This window comes from Cetorhinus maximus, chromosome X, assembly GCF_964194155.1.
Source record: "Cetorhinus maximus chromosome X, sCetMax3.hap1.1, whole genome shotgun sequence".
Taxonomy (NCBI): domain Eukaryota; kingdom Metazoa; phylum Chordata; class Chondrichthyes; order Lamniformes; family Cetorhinidae; genus Cetorhinus; species Cetorhinus maximus.
Window position 1 is genome coordinate 5,248,280 of NC_135917.1, and position 17,496 is coordinate 5,265,775.

The window sequence follows — 17,496 nt, forward strand, 5'->3', positions numbered from 1 at the left end:
TGACTCCCTAAAGCCTATCGACAATCTACAAGTCACAAGTCAGGAATGTGATGGAATACTCCCCATTTGCCTGGATGAGGTGCAGCTCCCACAACACTGAAGAAGCTGGACACCACCCAGGACAAAGCAGCCCGCTTGATTGACACCACGTCCACAAACATTCACTCCCTCCACCACCGACGCACAGTGGCAGCAGTGGGTACCATCTACAAGATGCACTGCAGCAACTCACCAAGGCTCCTTCCAAACCCATGTCCACTACCACTTAGAAGGACAAGGGCAGCAGATAGGTGGGAGCACCACCACCTGGAGGTTCCCCTCCAAGTAATTCACCAGCCTGTCTTGGAAATATATCGCCGTTCCTTCACTGTCGCTGGGTCAAAATCCAGGAACTCCCTTCCTAACAGCACTGTGGGTGTACCTACATCACAGCAGCAGTTCAAGAAGGCAGCTCACCACCACCTTCTCAAGGGCAATTAGGGATGGGCAATAAATATTGGCCCAGCCAGCGAAGCCCACATCCCATGAATGAGTAAAAAAAAACTGTGACCTTTTGACTTTGGGGTGAATGTGCTACCCACAGAGCCAAGATTGACACTCGAGGGGTGGAAAGCAGGATTCACAGGAATAATGAGAGATCGCTTTGGCAAGGAACCAGAAGTAGCACTCACAGAAAAACATGTCGGCAGCAAATGCCAGGTCTCTTGAATAAAATTGTATTTAACAGCTCCAGTCCTGGATTTACAGGTATTAGGAGCAGAGATAAACTTTGTCTGAGATACTTCAGATTGGCAAAGGCAATTAGCAGAAGGCAGTTCAGTCCACTGCATGTTATATCCTGCATTTCAGGGACCTGAAAATCAAAGCAGCTCCGTTTATCAATGTCTCTTCAATACTTTACTGATTAGCACTATCTGATGAGTTCTTCTCCTATGTAAAAACAACAGTCAGGATACGGGTGGGAACATGAAAGGATGACAACGTGGATGGAATGGAGGATGAGCAGAGAACTGTTTTTTGTATTCACAGGATATGGACTGGAAGGCCAGCATTTATTGTCCATTCCTAATTGCCCTCGAGAAGGTGGTGGTGAGCTGCCTTCTTAAGTACAACCTAGTGGCTTACTAGGTCATTTCAGAGGGCAGTTAAGAGTCAAGCACATTGCTGTGGGTCTGGAGTCACATGTAGGCCAAACCAGGTAAGGGTGGCAGATTTCCTTCCCTAAAGGGCATTAGTGAACCAGATGGGTTTTTACAACAATCCAACAGTTTCATGGTCATCATTACTGATGCAAAATCACAATTGGTCTATCGTACTCCTAATATAATTATACCAAGTCAATATACGCAATGATTACCGTCTTGAAGAATTTACTTGCAAACATATAATAACATGCCTGCTGCTCATACAGGCAATACAAGCAGATTTATGGACCTTGAAATGATCAAGATTAAGGCTCTAGACTGGTTTAAAGGGTTTAAGATAATCCCCAAAGGCAGATGGTATCTATCCCAGGATACTAAGAGAGACTATGGGTGAGATTTGTGATGACTTGAGAGTTATTGAATACTTGGGAGCTCTTATTAGCTGGTAAACGTCCTAACATTGTACCCATATTCAAATAAGGAATCAAATAGTAAGCCAAGAACTCCAGATCTATCACACTTTTGTAGATAATTGGTAAAATAATCATCACCAGGCAAAAACTTGAGAATAATATGATCAATAATTGACCGTATGGTTCAGAAGGAGATGATTCTGAGAAAACAAGTTTGCTTGACATCTTTAAGGGAGTGATATTCTGAGCAAACAAAGGGAAGCCAAAACAATATGGTGTCTTTAGGTTTGCAGGCAAATTGGATTTACAAATAATTTCACAGAGGTGCGAGGGGAACCAGATACTGAGCCAAAAAAGGCACCCACCATATTGGATGCGTTGGCGTCTGTCTGTACGCATGTAAATAGGCACAGCTACATTGAATTTCTGGGCCTCGGAGTCTCACTATTGACTACATATGGTCTCAAGCAACTATTCATTCAATATTTCCATTAATGAGTTCAACCCATATCTTAAATATGAAGCACTTTTCTTCTCAAATGAAGATACTTGTGTTTGTTGAGGGGAAAAGAAATCTCTTCATTTGCAAAAGGAGGCAGATGAAGTGCAGGGCACATTTTTGCAAAATCAAATACTTCTGACATATTACTTATTTATATGTTCAAAATGTGGGAATTTACTGAGTGCATAAAAGCATGCCCTTTAGAAATTGAACTATACATTTCCTATATTACAACACTTCAAAAAGGACTTCATGGCTGTAAAGCTTTGTGGCATCCAGTGGTCGTGAAGAGTGTTTTCAACACAAATCTATCTTTCTGTTATCACAAAATCCCTGTGAGGGATCACTTGCAATATGAAATTAGAAGTGCATCAATAAAACAGATTAGTATCTGACTGGAACTTCCGATCAAGCCAAGATAAGCAAGAGGGAGAAGATGGCTTGGATATGGACAATACTTCAGACAAGGATGCTACAGACGTCAATGAAGAAGTTGAAATCATTCACAGTCGTAATAATATGAGACACATCCAAACATTGGGTTTAATGTGTGTGCACCTGATGTCACAATGTGTCGTATTAGAGAGCTTTTCAAATTCTGAAGTACAGGGTGGATAATTCACTCATATGCTGCCACACACTCGATTTCACAACAAACAGAGGGGCTTGAAAGAAAATTTGTCCAGGTTGACATAACGTTGATTGATCCAATCTCCCATAGGGGGTGCTGTTGTCAATTTTGTCAACCTCATGTATTAAAATTTTGCCTAAATGTTCTCAAATAACTCTAGCAACCTTCGTAGGGTTGCCATCCATGCAGCTGTAGAGTAGACCATAAACCAGAAATCAGTCTGTTGTTGTCCTTATTTTTATGTGTTATCATACAGACTTAAAGAAAGACTTGCATTTCTATAGTGCCTTTCACAACTGCAGGACCTCCCAAAGTGCTTTACAACCAATGAAGTACTTTTTTTTTAAGCATACTGTTGTCATAGTAGGGTCCCACAAACAGCAATAAGATAATGGCTAGACAAACTGTTCTTAAGGTATTGGTTGAGGGATAAGTATTGGCCAGGATACTAGGGAGAACTCGCCTGCTCTTCTTCCAAAAGGTGCAGTGGTCTTTTTTTAAAACAGGCGCCTTTGAGATGGCAAACAGGCCTCGGTTTAATGTCTCATTTGAAAGACAGCACCTCTGACAGTGCAGGAATCCCTCAGCCAAGGAAGCCTAGATTTTTGGACTGGGACTTGAACCCACAACCTTCTGACTTAGCAGCAAAAGTGCAACTAACTGACCTGTGGCTGACGCAACATGAAAGCACCTACTAGTAAAATCCCAAAGGGATTTTTAAACGCAGTATATAAAAGACAAAAAAAACTCAACCCATTAAAGTATCAACAGATTAGCAGAACCCTTGTGTAAACAATCACACCAAAGAATTAACAAACATTGACATTTTCATAATTACTTCGCCATTTCCGCAATTACTTTGACCCGTATCAACACAAGGGAAAAAGGGGATATTCCTGACAATCAGGAATCAATATTGATGCCCTTGTAAATAGTCGGACTTGAAAATTCATGTGTAACATGGTGTAAGACACCTTAGCATCATTTATATCAAGGTGACATACACTTCATATATACGTTATAGGCTCCAGGATAGATTCCCTGTCATGTATCTCATATCAAATACTGCTAACTAGATTTCTATGGAAAAAATTAGCATGAAGCTGAATGTCTAAATTGTTGAAGCTCATCACTTTGGATTTGATGGCTGGACCTGCTAGTTTTAATCAGTACCAGACCCATGTTCCATGCCTTATGCATGAGCTATATTAGTGTTCATTTATTTCTGTTTCTGGTATTGATTAATGATGCAGAGAGAGAGACAAAAATGATACATTGACCCAATTCACAAGAATCCTTCCATTTGACGAGATGGAGAGACTGTTGGAATTCTTTAAAGGGGCAGTTTATACAGTGCATAATTAATTACAGAAGAAAACATTGTCTTATGCGAAAAACATGGTTCAAATTGAAAACACTTGCTTGTCAAACCACAAGTCCAAAATACCAACTTGGTGAAATGGTTCAATTAAATGACCCAGTGCAATGTGTTACCGTGATGGTATGTCAGGGTTACATAAAGCTCACCAAAACTCAAAACCCAGTCCACAGTGGTAAGAAATGAGCAGTTTGGCTGCCGTGTGATTGGACTGTTCAGACTTCATGTATGCCTGCTGAAAAAATGTTAGGAATGGTGAGAAGGAATGCTGGGCAGGCTAATATGTTTTGGCGATTGCTGCTGGGCCTCTCTCAGTTAATAATTTTCTGCTGAGCATTAGACTGGCTGTAATGGCTTCCCAGTAGCACGGACATATGTGAGTTGGGGCAAGTCAGCACTAACTGCCACTCATGCTTAGGTTTTCCAGTTTAAACCACGAGCACTAACAAGGACCAAAAGAGCCTCTAATGCAACACGTCCAGGGAATTTAGAGAGAAAATATATGTTCCCTTAGTTGAAGTGGGTGTAATCTAGTCCTTAAACTCCAGTGTGTGAATCTAGATCAGCCAGGAGGAATTTTAGCCCTCACCCCCACCCACCCCCTCCTCCCCCCTTTCTATTCCAATTGCAATCCTCAACTGGAAACTACAGGGCTCATTTTCAGGCACTTTAAAATGTTCACAAGATTTGGCAACATCGGCAAGGCCACATTTACTGCCTATCCCATTTGCCCTGAAGGCATTAGGATTCAACCCTGTGGGACTGAAGTTGCATGGAGGCCTAGACTGGATAGGGATGCCAAGTAACGTGCCCTGAAGGACATTAATAAACGAGCTGGAGTTTCTTGTCAATTTGACAATAACCTACACATTACTAGAGTCATTAAATTCAATTTGCAATTTACAAGGGTAGGGTTTGAAACCACAATCTCAGTATTAGAATGTATGAAGATCTGCATACCACCTGTGGGAAGTGTCAAATACTAAGTGAATCCTTCACTCCCAGAATGAAGGCCTTTACTGACTCGAGAGCCTTTATGAGACATTTTGATGCTGACCTTGGCCATTGTACCCAGAGTCAGTCAACTCAGCCCAGGCCCTGATAAATGAACAAGTGCTGGCCACTGGAAAATAAAGAGAGTTCTTTTATGTATGTAATTCCCTATTTATTTGAGCCTCCCAGTACCGAATTTTTAATTTGCCTTGAAGTGCTGATTTGGTAATCAGAGTCAATTCCACTTAACTATCCCTAGAGAAAGAAAAAAAACCTTCTACTTTCAAATGTTGCTTAAGGCTTGTTCATTTTATGCTCTCGCCTTCTAGCTCAGTTATATTATCTGGTTCATTTTAATGTTATGCCTATCACTCAACATTTTAAAGACTTTAGCCTAGAAATTACTTTTAGTGAAATTATTAGACAAATGTATACATGCCCACTATTTTTTCAGAGGTGGTAATAGTAATTTGTAGCTTCACATGTCTTCTCTTCAGTTTCTTTTCTCTAATAATAGTAATTGCATTCAAATGTCAAAGATCCTACAATAGCTTGTGATGTGGCAATGGAGGTGATCTCTCCCATTGTTCAAATTCTGCCTGAACCTCCAATTGATTTTTCACCATGTGATAAGATGTGCCATTTGTTGAGGCTACCTATCACTATATTAAAAAAAACACTGCTTTATCCTTCCTGAACCTTTGATGCACAGCTCCTGCAGGCAAGTCTAGGGAGTAACACAAAGACGCAAAAATAGGTGGTTATAGGAGTGGGAAGACGAGACATAAAATATGGCAGGCGTTCATGTATCCAGTGTTCTATTCAAGATAGCCAGACAGCAAAGGATAGAACCGGAGCCAATCTTTACACACTTTTATAAGTACAAGCATGCACCTCCTAATCCAATGACAGTTTCAGTCTGTTCCTAATTCTAGGAGCACAAGTGAATCCCCAGTTAATGCCTATCACCCTCAATGAACATACAATTAACAGCCAATGGTCTCGCACCAATTTTTGTTTTGTCCATTTCTGACCAGAGGACCACAGAGCTATTTTCCTCACTCGGATTTGCCTGAAGCTCTGCATGATCTACAAAAGGGCACAAATTCAGCACAGACACCCCTTGTTTGGACCAGTAAATCACAAAGAATAAAGGTATATGAAAGCTTCCACTTGTTACATTTCATAATATTCCTGGAATGACCTAATGGTCAGTTAAGCTGGTGTATATTCCAGGACAATGAATTCATTATGCACAGATTGATCTCCATTTGTGCCTTGGTGAGATAAAAAAGGGATTGGATTTTGCGATCAGTGGCAAAGCAAGGGCACTCGCTGCTGACTCTGAAAAGAAACTGCCCACAAAGACCTAGCAATCCCTGTGGTAGGAATTTCCCCTTTTCCAAAGCCAGTTTAAACCTGGCACCGAGTCAAGAAGATGCCTTGATGTGCAGCAGCAATAATGTCAGCAAGCAGGTAGACAACTAATCAAATTGAAGTATTTTCACAGTCAGCAAACCAGGAAGCTAAAAGCACTTAAAATCCTTCACTTTTAATTTAAATTTTCAGATAGCAAAATAAATGTATGAATATTTTATAAAAGCCAAAATAAATATAAACAGGCTTCCCGGAAAAAAACATGTTTTAAATGTGGAATTTTTAATAATTGTGGAAAAATATAACATTCCACAAATATAAAATGAGCTTTTCAGGCCAGTGAGGGTGTTTAGCAGTAATTATGAAGTTACTGTGGTTAAAAACCAAGTTACGCCTCATTCAAAAGGTGTAACTTTATCACAAGGTTTTTTTCTTAAAAATAGCAAGACAAATAGTGTTCGAGTTCTTGTCAAATCATGATTGTAATGGAGATTGCTGTTCGTAGGAACATCTATGCAGACTGTGGACTAAGGAGGACTCAATAACAACAACTTCTGGATCTCCGCATTCTTCCACTCATGTACGGACTCCCAGGGCTTCTGTCAGTAGAGTAGTAATGGCGAATGGTGACAGTTCCACTTGTCATTGCCACAGTGAAATCTGGGCCATGAGATCAAAGACCAGAAAAGTCTCCTAGCACATGTATTAGAGGTGGATGTGATCTTGCACATGTTGTTGATGGGTCTTGCGCCATGCAAAGTCCCTCTGGCTCAAGATTGGCATAACATGCTACAATATGTGCAACAAATTAATGATGACTGACCTTATTGGCCCACCTTGGTTTTTATTAGACCATGCCGGTAACTCTCATTTCATGGCTAACATACAATAGTGCTGAGGAACTAACCTTTCCCCCTCAAGCTTGCCACTAAATCATTCCAGATGTGTGTTCTGATTACGATGGAAAATGCGGGCACTGCCATAATGATAGGTTTTACATCCTATGATATACAACCATGACTCAACAATCCAACCACATGTGCTGCAGGGCAATTCAGCTGAATAAAAGATACCATTGAAAAAAAGTTATGATCATTGCACAGAAAATGGCAAACCTGTTTTGCAATGGGAGCTCACAATGCTATCTCCTGAATAACTTAGTCCACAATGGAGTTTAATAATTACTATTTTATAAAATGACACCCTGCAAACTCTTTTTATGGCCCTCTCGATTTGCTTCATTTCATAATACTTACTACAAATTTCCCAAAGCACTTATCATCTCTACAGTGACCAGAAACCACACTCCGGAATCTAATGATGTGTCACACTTGGCATATGTTCCCCCATCCACACACAAATCACATTTTTGGAAGATGGGTGCCTTAGACAGTCTCAGGCCTGTGGATAAGTGGACTGTTGTCTCTAGGGTTGGACCACAATTACTTCGTCAGGGATAATAAGCTTGTTATTATGCTCTTATAACCATCCAAATTCAGTTGCTATTGCTATCACATCCATCAAAAGCCCCCAGGCGTGGGGTTAAGAGATAATGGCCAGCGGTGATGTTGCCACAGTGCTAACCAGGCAAATTTCTATTGGGGTTTAAATGAGATACAGAGTGTTGAAACTTACAGCAGAGATGAATACAGGAGAACTGGGATGGGCGCAATCCCTAACTATTAAGCTCTTATCTAGATCGTTAAGTACAAGGCAAATTAAACTTCGACAACAAGCATAACTCACAATTCCTTTCCATCCCTAAAATACTGGCTCTGCCCCCAACACGGCACAGAAATGCAAGCCAAACCCTAGTTTCAGGGAAAGTTCAAATTTCTTGCCAAGTGGCAGCATCTCCCATGGCAAGAAAGCTAAACCAAAGCCCAACTGATAGATCAGTGGACAGATGTCAAGCTTTCACTTGTACCATTGATTATTATAGCAAATTCAGTGGTTTGAAAATGGCTTTGGGCTCTTTCACCTACTTTGCTTTCACCTTGATTTTAGAGCAAGGATAGCCTGCTTAGGCCTGAAGGAAACCATCTTGACAGAATACTGACCCCAGAGGGCAGTTAATTTTTGATGAGGTAAATAGTCACTCTCAGGCAGAGTGTAAATAGTGTGGGGGCCTTTAACTCCCAATGAATATTAGGATCTTGTTCCTTTGTAATCCTGTGATCGTGTACACATGAAAATGTTTAAACAAAATGTACATTCTTTCAATGTTTAGCTCTGTTTCTATTTATAAAATAGATTTCTTAGCGAAAGACACTGTAACTTCATTTTTTTGCTGCTGGCAATAACCTTCTAGTGCCCTAGGGCTGTGCTATAAATCTAATGTGACACTCCATTTGGAAATGCTGTTGAAATATCTTAAGATAAACAAGACCATTTGTAAAATTGAAACGTCTAAATAAAATAATGATTTCCTAACTTCTTGAGCAATAAGACATAATGGCATTTTACATAGGTGTGGTCAGTTTACATGATGCATCATATGTTGATATCTTGTGGATACACTTTGAACTGGCTGTGTGTAATGGGATAAAAGGTTGGTGTGAGTAATTAGGTGTAGTTATGTAGGGAGAATGGACAGGGCTGAAAAGGACGGCTGCAGAACCAGGCAAGAAATTGGAAGGTTGGTTGCAGAATTGGACCAGATGGAAGGAGGAAGGATTGGTAAAAAGTCCCTGGGGCCATGTGACTGATTAATGCATTGTTGGCCGAGATCATTCCGATGCACGCCAAAGGACAGGTGTGCATTTTTGTAATATAAAGGTGTTGATAAAGCTTCTTTGTTGGTGGGTGTCCTTAAGGTCAGAATCAGTAAAACAGCCCTTCAAAGAGCACTGGGGATATTATCTTCACTGTGTGGTTTGAGTGACGCAAAGTAACAGAAATATTATGGCCCAGAAGGAGACCATTCAGCCCATTGTGTCTGTGCCGGCCGAAACAGAATTATCCAGTCTAATCCCACTTTGCAGCTCTTGGTCTGTAGCCTCATAGGTTACAGCACTTCAAGTGCACATCCAAGTATTCTTTCAATACAATGGAGAGTTTGTGCTTCTAACCTCTTTTCAGGCTGTCAGCTCCAGATCCTCACCACCCTCTGGGTGAAAATATTTCTCCTCAACTCCCCTCTAATCCTTCCACCAGCTACTTTTGATCTATGCCCCCTGGTTATTGACCTCTCTGCTCAAGAAAATAAGTCCTTCCTATCGATTCTATCTAGGTCCATCCCTAATATTTTGCACTCCAGTTAGGCCTCCCCTCAGCCTCCGCTGTTCCAAAGAAAACAATCCCAGCCTATCCAATCCATGCCCATAGCTAGAATACTCCATTGCTGACAACATCCTCATAAATCTCCTCTGGGCCATCTTCAGTGCAATCACAGCCTTCTTGTAATGTGGTGACCAGAACTGTACACAGTACTCTAATTGTGTCCTAATTAGGGCTTTGTACAATTGGAGCATAGCCACCCTCCTCTTACCATTGTATACCTCAGCAAGAATGGAAAGTATCCTGTATGTCTTCTTAACCAGCTATCTACATGTTTTACTACCTTCCCTCAGAGTCCCCCTGCCCATCATTGTGCAATCCCTTGCCTTGTCAGCCTTCGCCAAAGGTTACCTCAGTTGACAGCTTTTTGAGGGCTTGAGATGCTTGTATATTATTTCTGTTTTCTTTGTTGTGGTCTTTCAAGTGGATGGGAGATCTCATTGCAGGCGACCATCAATCCAGTCACCAACAGTTACACACCAGCACACTGGTGCTGACTCCCTCTTTCATTTGGCCTTTCCCTGCACCTCATTACTGGGGTATAGCTGAGATTTGATACTCATCCACGACCTATCACTTCATTCTAATGGCTCTACGTTGTCACGCCAACTATCCAAATCCATTTCGTAATGCTTTTTTTATTCATTTGTTCATTGGATGTGGGTGTCGCTGGCTAGGCCAGCATTTATTGCCCATCCCTAATTGCCCTTGAAAAGGTGGTGGTGAGCTGCCTTCTTGAGCTGCTGCAGTCCATGTGGTGTAGGTACACCCACAGTGCTGTTAGGAAGGGAGTTCCAGGATTTTGACCCAGTGACAGTGAAGGAATAGCCGATATATTTCCAAGTCAGGATGGTGAGTGGCTTGGAGGGGAAATTCCAGGTGGTGGTGTTCCCATGTATCTGCTGCCCTTGTCCTTCTAGGTGGTAGAGGTTGCGGGTTTAGAAGGTGCTGTCTAAGGAGCCTTGGTGAGTTGCTGCAGTGCATCTTGTAGATGATACACATTGCTGCCACTGTGCATCAGTGGTGAAAGGAGTGAGTGTTGAAGGTAGTGGATGGGGTGCCAATCAAGCAGGCTGCTTTGTCCTGGGTGGTGTCAAGCTTCTTGAGTGTTGTTGGAGCTGCACTCATCCAGGCAAGTGGAGAGTATTCCATCACACTCCTGACTTGTGCCTTGTAGATGGTGGGCAGGCTTTGGGGAGTCAGGAGGTGAGTTACTCGCCACAGAATTCCCAGCCTCTGACCTGCTTTTGTAGCCACAGTATTTATATGGCTGGTCCAGGTCAGTTTCTGATCAATGGTAACCCCCCAGGGTGTTGATAGTGGGGGATCAGTGATAGTAATGCCATTAAATGTCAAGGGAAGATGGTTAGATTCTCTCTTGTTTTTTTTATTCATTCATGGGATGTGGGCATTGCTGGCTAGGCCAGCATTTATTGCCTATCCCTAATTGCCATTGAGAAGTTGATGGTGAGCTGCCTTCTTGAACTGCTGCAGTCCATTTGATGTAGGTACACCCACAGTGCATGGACTCCAACAGTTCAAGAAGGCAGTTCACCACCACCTTATTGGAGATGGTTATTACCTGACACTTATGTGGCATGGATGTAACTTGCCACTTATCAGCCCAGGCCTGAATATTGTCAAGGTCTTGCTGCATATGGACATGGAGTGCTTCAGTACCTGAAATATCTACATACAACTTTCCTGGAGGTAAAACCTACATCACACAGCTATGGAACAAGATTCATGTTATATTTTCGATAACTTGTACTTTGTGTAAAAACAGAGAGTATGAAAAAAAGCCAACTGAATGCTAGAAAATGACACTGAATGATAGATTGTGATTTAGTTTTGATTTTGCTACTATTCTCCACTGCTGAAGACATTGAATGATGCGAGAGTACAGTTCCATAGCTGTGCTGTCATGGGAAGGGATGGAGTTTAATATATAATTGGACTAAATAATGAGCACTGTTAGCTTCAGGGAGATAATGCTGTCTGAGCAAGTGTTGGATGCACTGTTTCCCGGTGAGTGGTAATTTGTCCCGTGGGAAGACTTTGACTCTCTCCTTTTTCAAAACACACTGGAGAACAAATGTTCAACCTTCTAAAATATCGATATTCATTGTGGCATTGATCTGCTTAAATGCTATGCAAGAAAGACAGAAAGAGAGCATGGGACTCTGAACTTTTTCAGACAAGCAGGACTGGGCACAGTTGATGGAAACCAAGAGGGCTTCACATGAAAACCCTGATATTTTCATGACCAGGAAGAGTTTCCACTCCAGCAGTATGTAGATTGTTAGTAACCACATAAATATGATCCTGCACATCCAGCTCTAATGAACCCATGGGTTCCATCAACAAAGCCTTTGCACATTGGAAACCCAGCCAGTATGAGAAAATTACATGCCCTGTTGAGCTGCTGAGACCTTTCCATTCAGAAATCTGTCAAGACTCTGCCCCTGGCAAACATGGCATGTGCCACTTGCTTTAGATGCCCAACTCCCTGAGAGCAGCCAGGACTCTGCAGCAGTCCAGTCTGGCACAACTACGTGAGGGGCCTCGCAGTATGATTGGTTGGTTTTTGAGAGAGCCGGCCTACCTTTGCAGCCCTGGCACATGATGCCAATCAGGACTGCCCCCGCTCTCCACTCTACCCCTCTCCACAGCGGTGACGATCCAGTGAAGTCCATGTCGTGACCACTGCTGAGCATACCATAGGCTTGCTGAAGCGATGCTTCTGCTGTTTGGACGACTTGGGAAGGACACAGTCTTCAGCGTGTCCTGTGTGTTTCACAAGGTATGGATGGACAGATGATGCCTTCCAGGAATAGAAGAGGAAGAGGCTCCAGTAGAGAGGGCCAGTGTGGTGCAAAGCTCCCCGATTGACAGCTACTGGCAGTAACCAACAATTTGCATTCCTATGATGCCTTCAACAGAGGAAAATATCCCAAGACACTTGGGATATAAGCAAGCAAAGGTTGGCACCGAGCTAACAGGAGTGGCCATCTATTGCCAATATGCTATGGGTCAATAGTGAAAGCATTCACCTTATCCCACCATCTCACTTTTCACTCTTTCAATCCTCAACCTAAAAATACAGACAACATGCAAATGAGAAATTTTTAAAAAGACATGGACTTATTGTGGGTTCTTTAATATATGTAATATTTACTGTCTACACTCGATGGGAGTCAGATTGCATTTGGTGGTGAAGGTGGAGGGGATGGGTCAGTTGCTCAAACTGAAAACAGCACCTCTGAAACATAAGCAGCCTTGGGTTTCATCAGCCTCGACTAATAAATATGGGCTAATTGGGATTCAGGGCGTGCTGCTCTTCATGAATCACATTTCATAAACATAAGTGCATTGTGCACTGGAGGGCACAAAGGGTTAATCTCATGCAGGAGCAGAAAGCAGAGAAAGAGGGCATTCAGAGAGGATGCTGGGAAATTCCAGGCAATCCCATCAGGCAGTGGGATAAATTTGTCCACGGAGGGGAGTCTATTCTAGTGAAGTCATTTGAGTCGATGGGATAGCACTGCGTGTCAGTGCCTCTCTGAATGAGCTATTGTTTGTAAGGATTGGAATCAGTGTTAATTACATCAATTAGTTACAATGGATGTGTAATAAATAGCGACTTAGTGTCTGACTTCCTGCTGAGCCTGCTAGATTAATTCAGGCCCTGAGATGGAGCTGAAAGCGGTGATGGACAATTCATTAAGCCTGAAATGCCACACATCCTACCCATGAAGATTTGCATTAGACACCCGTGGCTGTGCAGAATTGTCCTGATTGTTTCCACTGGCTATTTGTCGTGCATTTAAGCTGCAAGTCTTTTAACAGAAAGTAGGTGCGCATGGTTCAAAAATGTGTGGTGCCCGGGGATTAGCAATGGCTCTGCCACGGTTGCTATGGCTGGGCATCTCAGGAGCTTTAGAATGCAAGTGATGTGCAGGGAAGCAGTGGGGCTGGGACATACAAGGTAAGCCGTTTTCTCGACATTAAAATGGGCAGAGAGAGTTAATTACAAGCGGCTGAGGGGACCTTGTAGAGAAACAATAACCACCTTGCTGTTGACATTTTGCCTCCAATGAGGCTAAATTGCTTTTGTGGATTATCCCAGATTGTTTTTTTGTGTAAAAGACACTCTGAAAGTGAAAATGTGGTCAGGCTTTTGGAAAGAGGGAATGTCAATCTTTTCCCACAGTCCCATATCCTCCCCTGCGACATGAGGTGACCGCAGGAAGCCTTGGGAAGGGGTTGTGGGGGGGGTGGTGCGGTGAGCTGGTGTTACAACAGAGAGAGAATGTGGAATCTGTACATTATTTCAGGCAAGCTCTGATTCACTGCTAATGGAGTCTGCCTCAGACAGTGTTGTGCAATCAATCAGATATTTGCGCATCAAATTAATCAAAATCAGACCACATGCCTCCAGAATTAACCCTCAGAGTGATACTCTTTTGAGTTATCAACAGTCACAGATTGCAACTCTTTCGAGTACAATCACAGTTCTTGGTTTCCGGGAGTGGGACATGAACCCACAACCCTCTGATTCAAAGGCGAGGGTGCTATGAACTGAGCCACAGCTGACACCTCACCCTCAGAGTGATACTCTTTCGAGTTATCAACAGTCACAGATTGCAACTCTTTCGAGTACAATCACAGTTCTTGGTTTCCGGGAGTGGGACATGAACCCACAACCCTCTGATTCAAAGGCGAGGGTGCTATGAACTGAGCCACAGCTGACACCTCCAAACCCTCAGAGTGATGATGCAGCCTGTCAAACACCATCCTAATTCACCACAGTGCAATCCACAACACAACAACATATGTGGGATTTGTTTTAAAACTCAAGTGAGGCCTCGATTAGCTTTTTACTGTCTGCAATATTTAAAGTTGAGCTCGAATTTAAAACTTTTCTTGCCTCTCTAACTTCCTGTGCTCTCCTAAGGTCACTGCCTGTTACTGAGGTCCATTTCCACAGTCTCAGACCTTCCTTCAGTACCCCTCCCATCAGGCCATGCAGCAAGTGTCGACAGGTTAGCGAACTATGGGACAGAGGGAGAGCGAGTGCACCTAGGCCAGAATGCTTGGTGTTTGGATGTGCACTCTGCTGCATAGCAATCCAACATGAGCCCCTATCGGCCCGATCCCTCGCCTAGCCCAGGGCTCACAGCCCAAATGAGTCGCTGCCTGCAACTCCTTCTGAAGTGTGGTAACTCAACCCAGGCAGCGATCCATCTGTATGGTTTACCTGTGCATTTACCTTTCCTTTTTGATACAATCGAGTGGCTTGCTTCATTCTGCAACAACTGTGATGCTTTGGCATCTCAATGAAAGATTGGACCTCGATACTTTTAGCAAGTGTTTCCAAAGTCGCATTGACCTCAGCACTGATCAGCACTGTGATATAATGTCACAAGCACTGGCGGCCCTGCAGTCCCTCACCTGAGTGACCCACCCTCACGGTGAAGTAATGAATTTTGGTCAGGCTTGTCAACTGTTGGGTATCACAGCTGAGGCCATTCATGATGTGTACACAAACACGCACACACACACAAACACACACACACAAACACACACACACACACACCCAGTCATTAGCAGGGTCCCCCACTGACTTGCCCCCAATTCCTCCGACACTGAGGTTAGCTGCGGCATCCTCACTATCAAATGGGCGAAGGTTAATCTCAGGGACTGCCAAGTGAGAAGGTTGTCAGTTCGAGTCTCGCTCCAGGGCTCGAGCACAAAAATCAAGGCCAACTAAGGGAGTGTGGCACTGTCGGAGGTGCTGTCTTTCAGATGAGGTGTTAAAAACAGAGGTCCTGTTAGCCTGCTCAGGTGGATGTAAAAGATCCCAGGGCACTATTTTGAAGAAGAGCAGGGGGGTTCTCCCCGGTGTCCTGGCCAATATTTATCCCTCAACCAACATCATTAAAACAGATTATCTGGCCATTATCACATTGCTGTTCATGGGAGCTTGCTGTGCTCAAATTGATTGCTGCATTTCCTGCATTACAACAGTGTCTGCACTTCAAAAAGTACTTCACCCTCCGAAGTGCTTTGGGAGGTCCAGTGCTTGTGAAAGGCACTATATAAATGCAATTTTTTATGGTTCATGTCACTGAACAAAATACAATTTTAAAAAATAAATGTTAGGTACATATTGACATGTATTAGGTGTATTTTGTGATTATATTTGCAATGCCACCAACATTGTCATGTCTGCATTACACACGCACGCATACACACACACCTACCTGAAAGTGGTGGGTGACATTGATGAAAGGTGTTGGGAATCTACAGTGCTTTCTTTTGTGGGTTTTCATCGATGGCTGCAAGAGATTTCTGACCTGGAGACAGAACTCCTCCAAATGTGATGTTCTCTCAGTTTTACGCCCCGTGAACTGAATGGGAGGACGCACTGCTGCGCTGACGATGTCACTTGTTAGCAATCCTGTTTCCAAAAACACTGTGACAGCCGCCCTTTTTTTTCCTGGCTGTGGGGACCTTGCCAGGACTGCAGCACAATATGTACCCGGGCAGAAGCAGCCTCTCCCAACAACAGCTCTGAAACTGCCTTTACGAACACATAGGGCACAAACTTGCATTAACATTGAAATCCTGGGCTCAGAGTCGGTCCTGGTTTGAATTTGGCCAATTTGCTGCAACAGTGTACACCAAGCTGTTTATGGTGTAGATTCTTGAGACTCTAGTTGCAAGATTAAACTTAACAGCAAAGCCTAACTTCATTACATAAATACACAAGACTAAGATCTGAAAGAATTAATGATACAAGAGTGGCTTAAAGTTTGGATTATATCAGCTTTATTTTAGAGCATGTTAATGTTAATTCACTGTAAATATAAAGAGGCTTTAGACCTTCCTAATGGGCAGTAGCCATAATGCAAAATAGCCCATACTGCAGCCCCAATTTTCATGCAATTTTAATCAGAAAGACCAGGTCACTGAGTATATTCAAGAAAGAAATTGATAAATTTTTGGATATTAGGGGCATCAAGGGGTATGGAGAGAAAGCAGGAATATGGCATTGAGATAGAGGATCAGCCATGATCATATTGAATGCGGAGCAGGCTCAAAGGGCCGAATGGCCTACTCCTGCTCCTAGTTTCTATGTTTCCATGAAATGGCTGTTGTAGAAACTGGGAATGTCGCAGTGGGTGGTCTTCACTAGGACTATGCAACGGGCATTTCATCCTGCAGCTCAACCTAGAAATGCTGATGCTGAGCACGGCAACATGTTCCATTCCCAGTCTTGGCATTTAGTGCACGAGCACATTAATGAGCAACCAATTAAATAAGTTGGAAGAAAGGCCAACTCTGGAGTAGATTTGAGGAGTTTACAGTGGAGGTGGCCAAGCTACTTGTGCTCCTGGTTTAAGCCATCATCTCGACACGATGCAATGCCAACCACACTGCTCTGTGCACTATCCCTTTTAGAAAATAACATACAGGTAACCAGGGGGAGGTAAATCCATGATAAATCTGATTCACAACATGCTAAGGAGCATGATTACCGTGCAGCACCCCAAACTTCAGGTCAAACTGCTTCAAACCATGCTTGTAGCCCCTGCAATCTCCTGAAGCTCCAGCAACTACAGTAATGCATCATGAGAAAAGACTTGTTCTGGTTGCTGTATAAAGACTTGGTGGGTGAGAAGAAATGTGCTCAGAACATCGTTACACATGCCAACCAGTTTCCCTCCCCACTGTTCCCAGTTGTGCAAGTACCATTACAATTTGGTTCCTGG

At 42.9% G+C, this 17,496-nt stretch overlaps 1 protein-coding gene across 1 annotated transcript in view; it reads right to left on the reverse strand.

Moving 5' to 3' along the window:
* Positions 1-16,100, reverse strand: part of LOC144672720 (protein Wnt-6-like) — an 80,738-nt gene extending 64,638 nt beyond the window's left edge. Inside the window, exon 1 of the mRNA XM_078534663.1 lies at positions 15,985-16,100. Coding sequence (XP_078390789.1) covers positions 15,985-16,004 — 20 coding nt within the window. The 5' untranslated portion in view covers positions 16,005-16,100. The remainder of the gene's footprint in view (positions 1-15,984) is intronic.
* Positions 16,101-17,496: the final 1,396 nt, after the last annotated feature.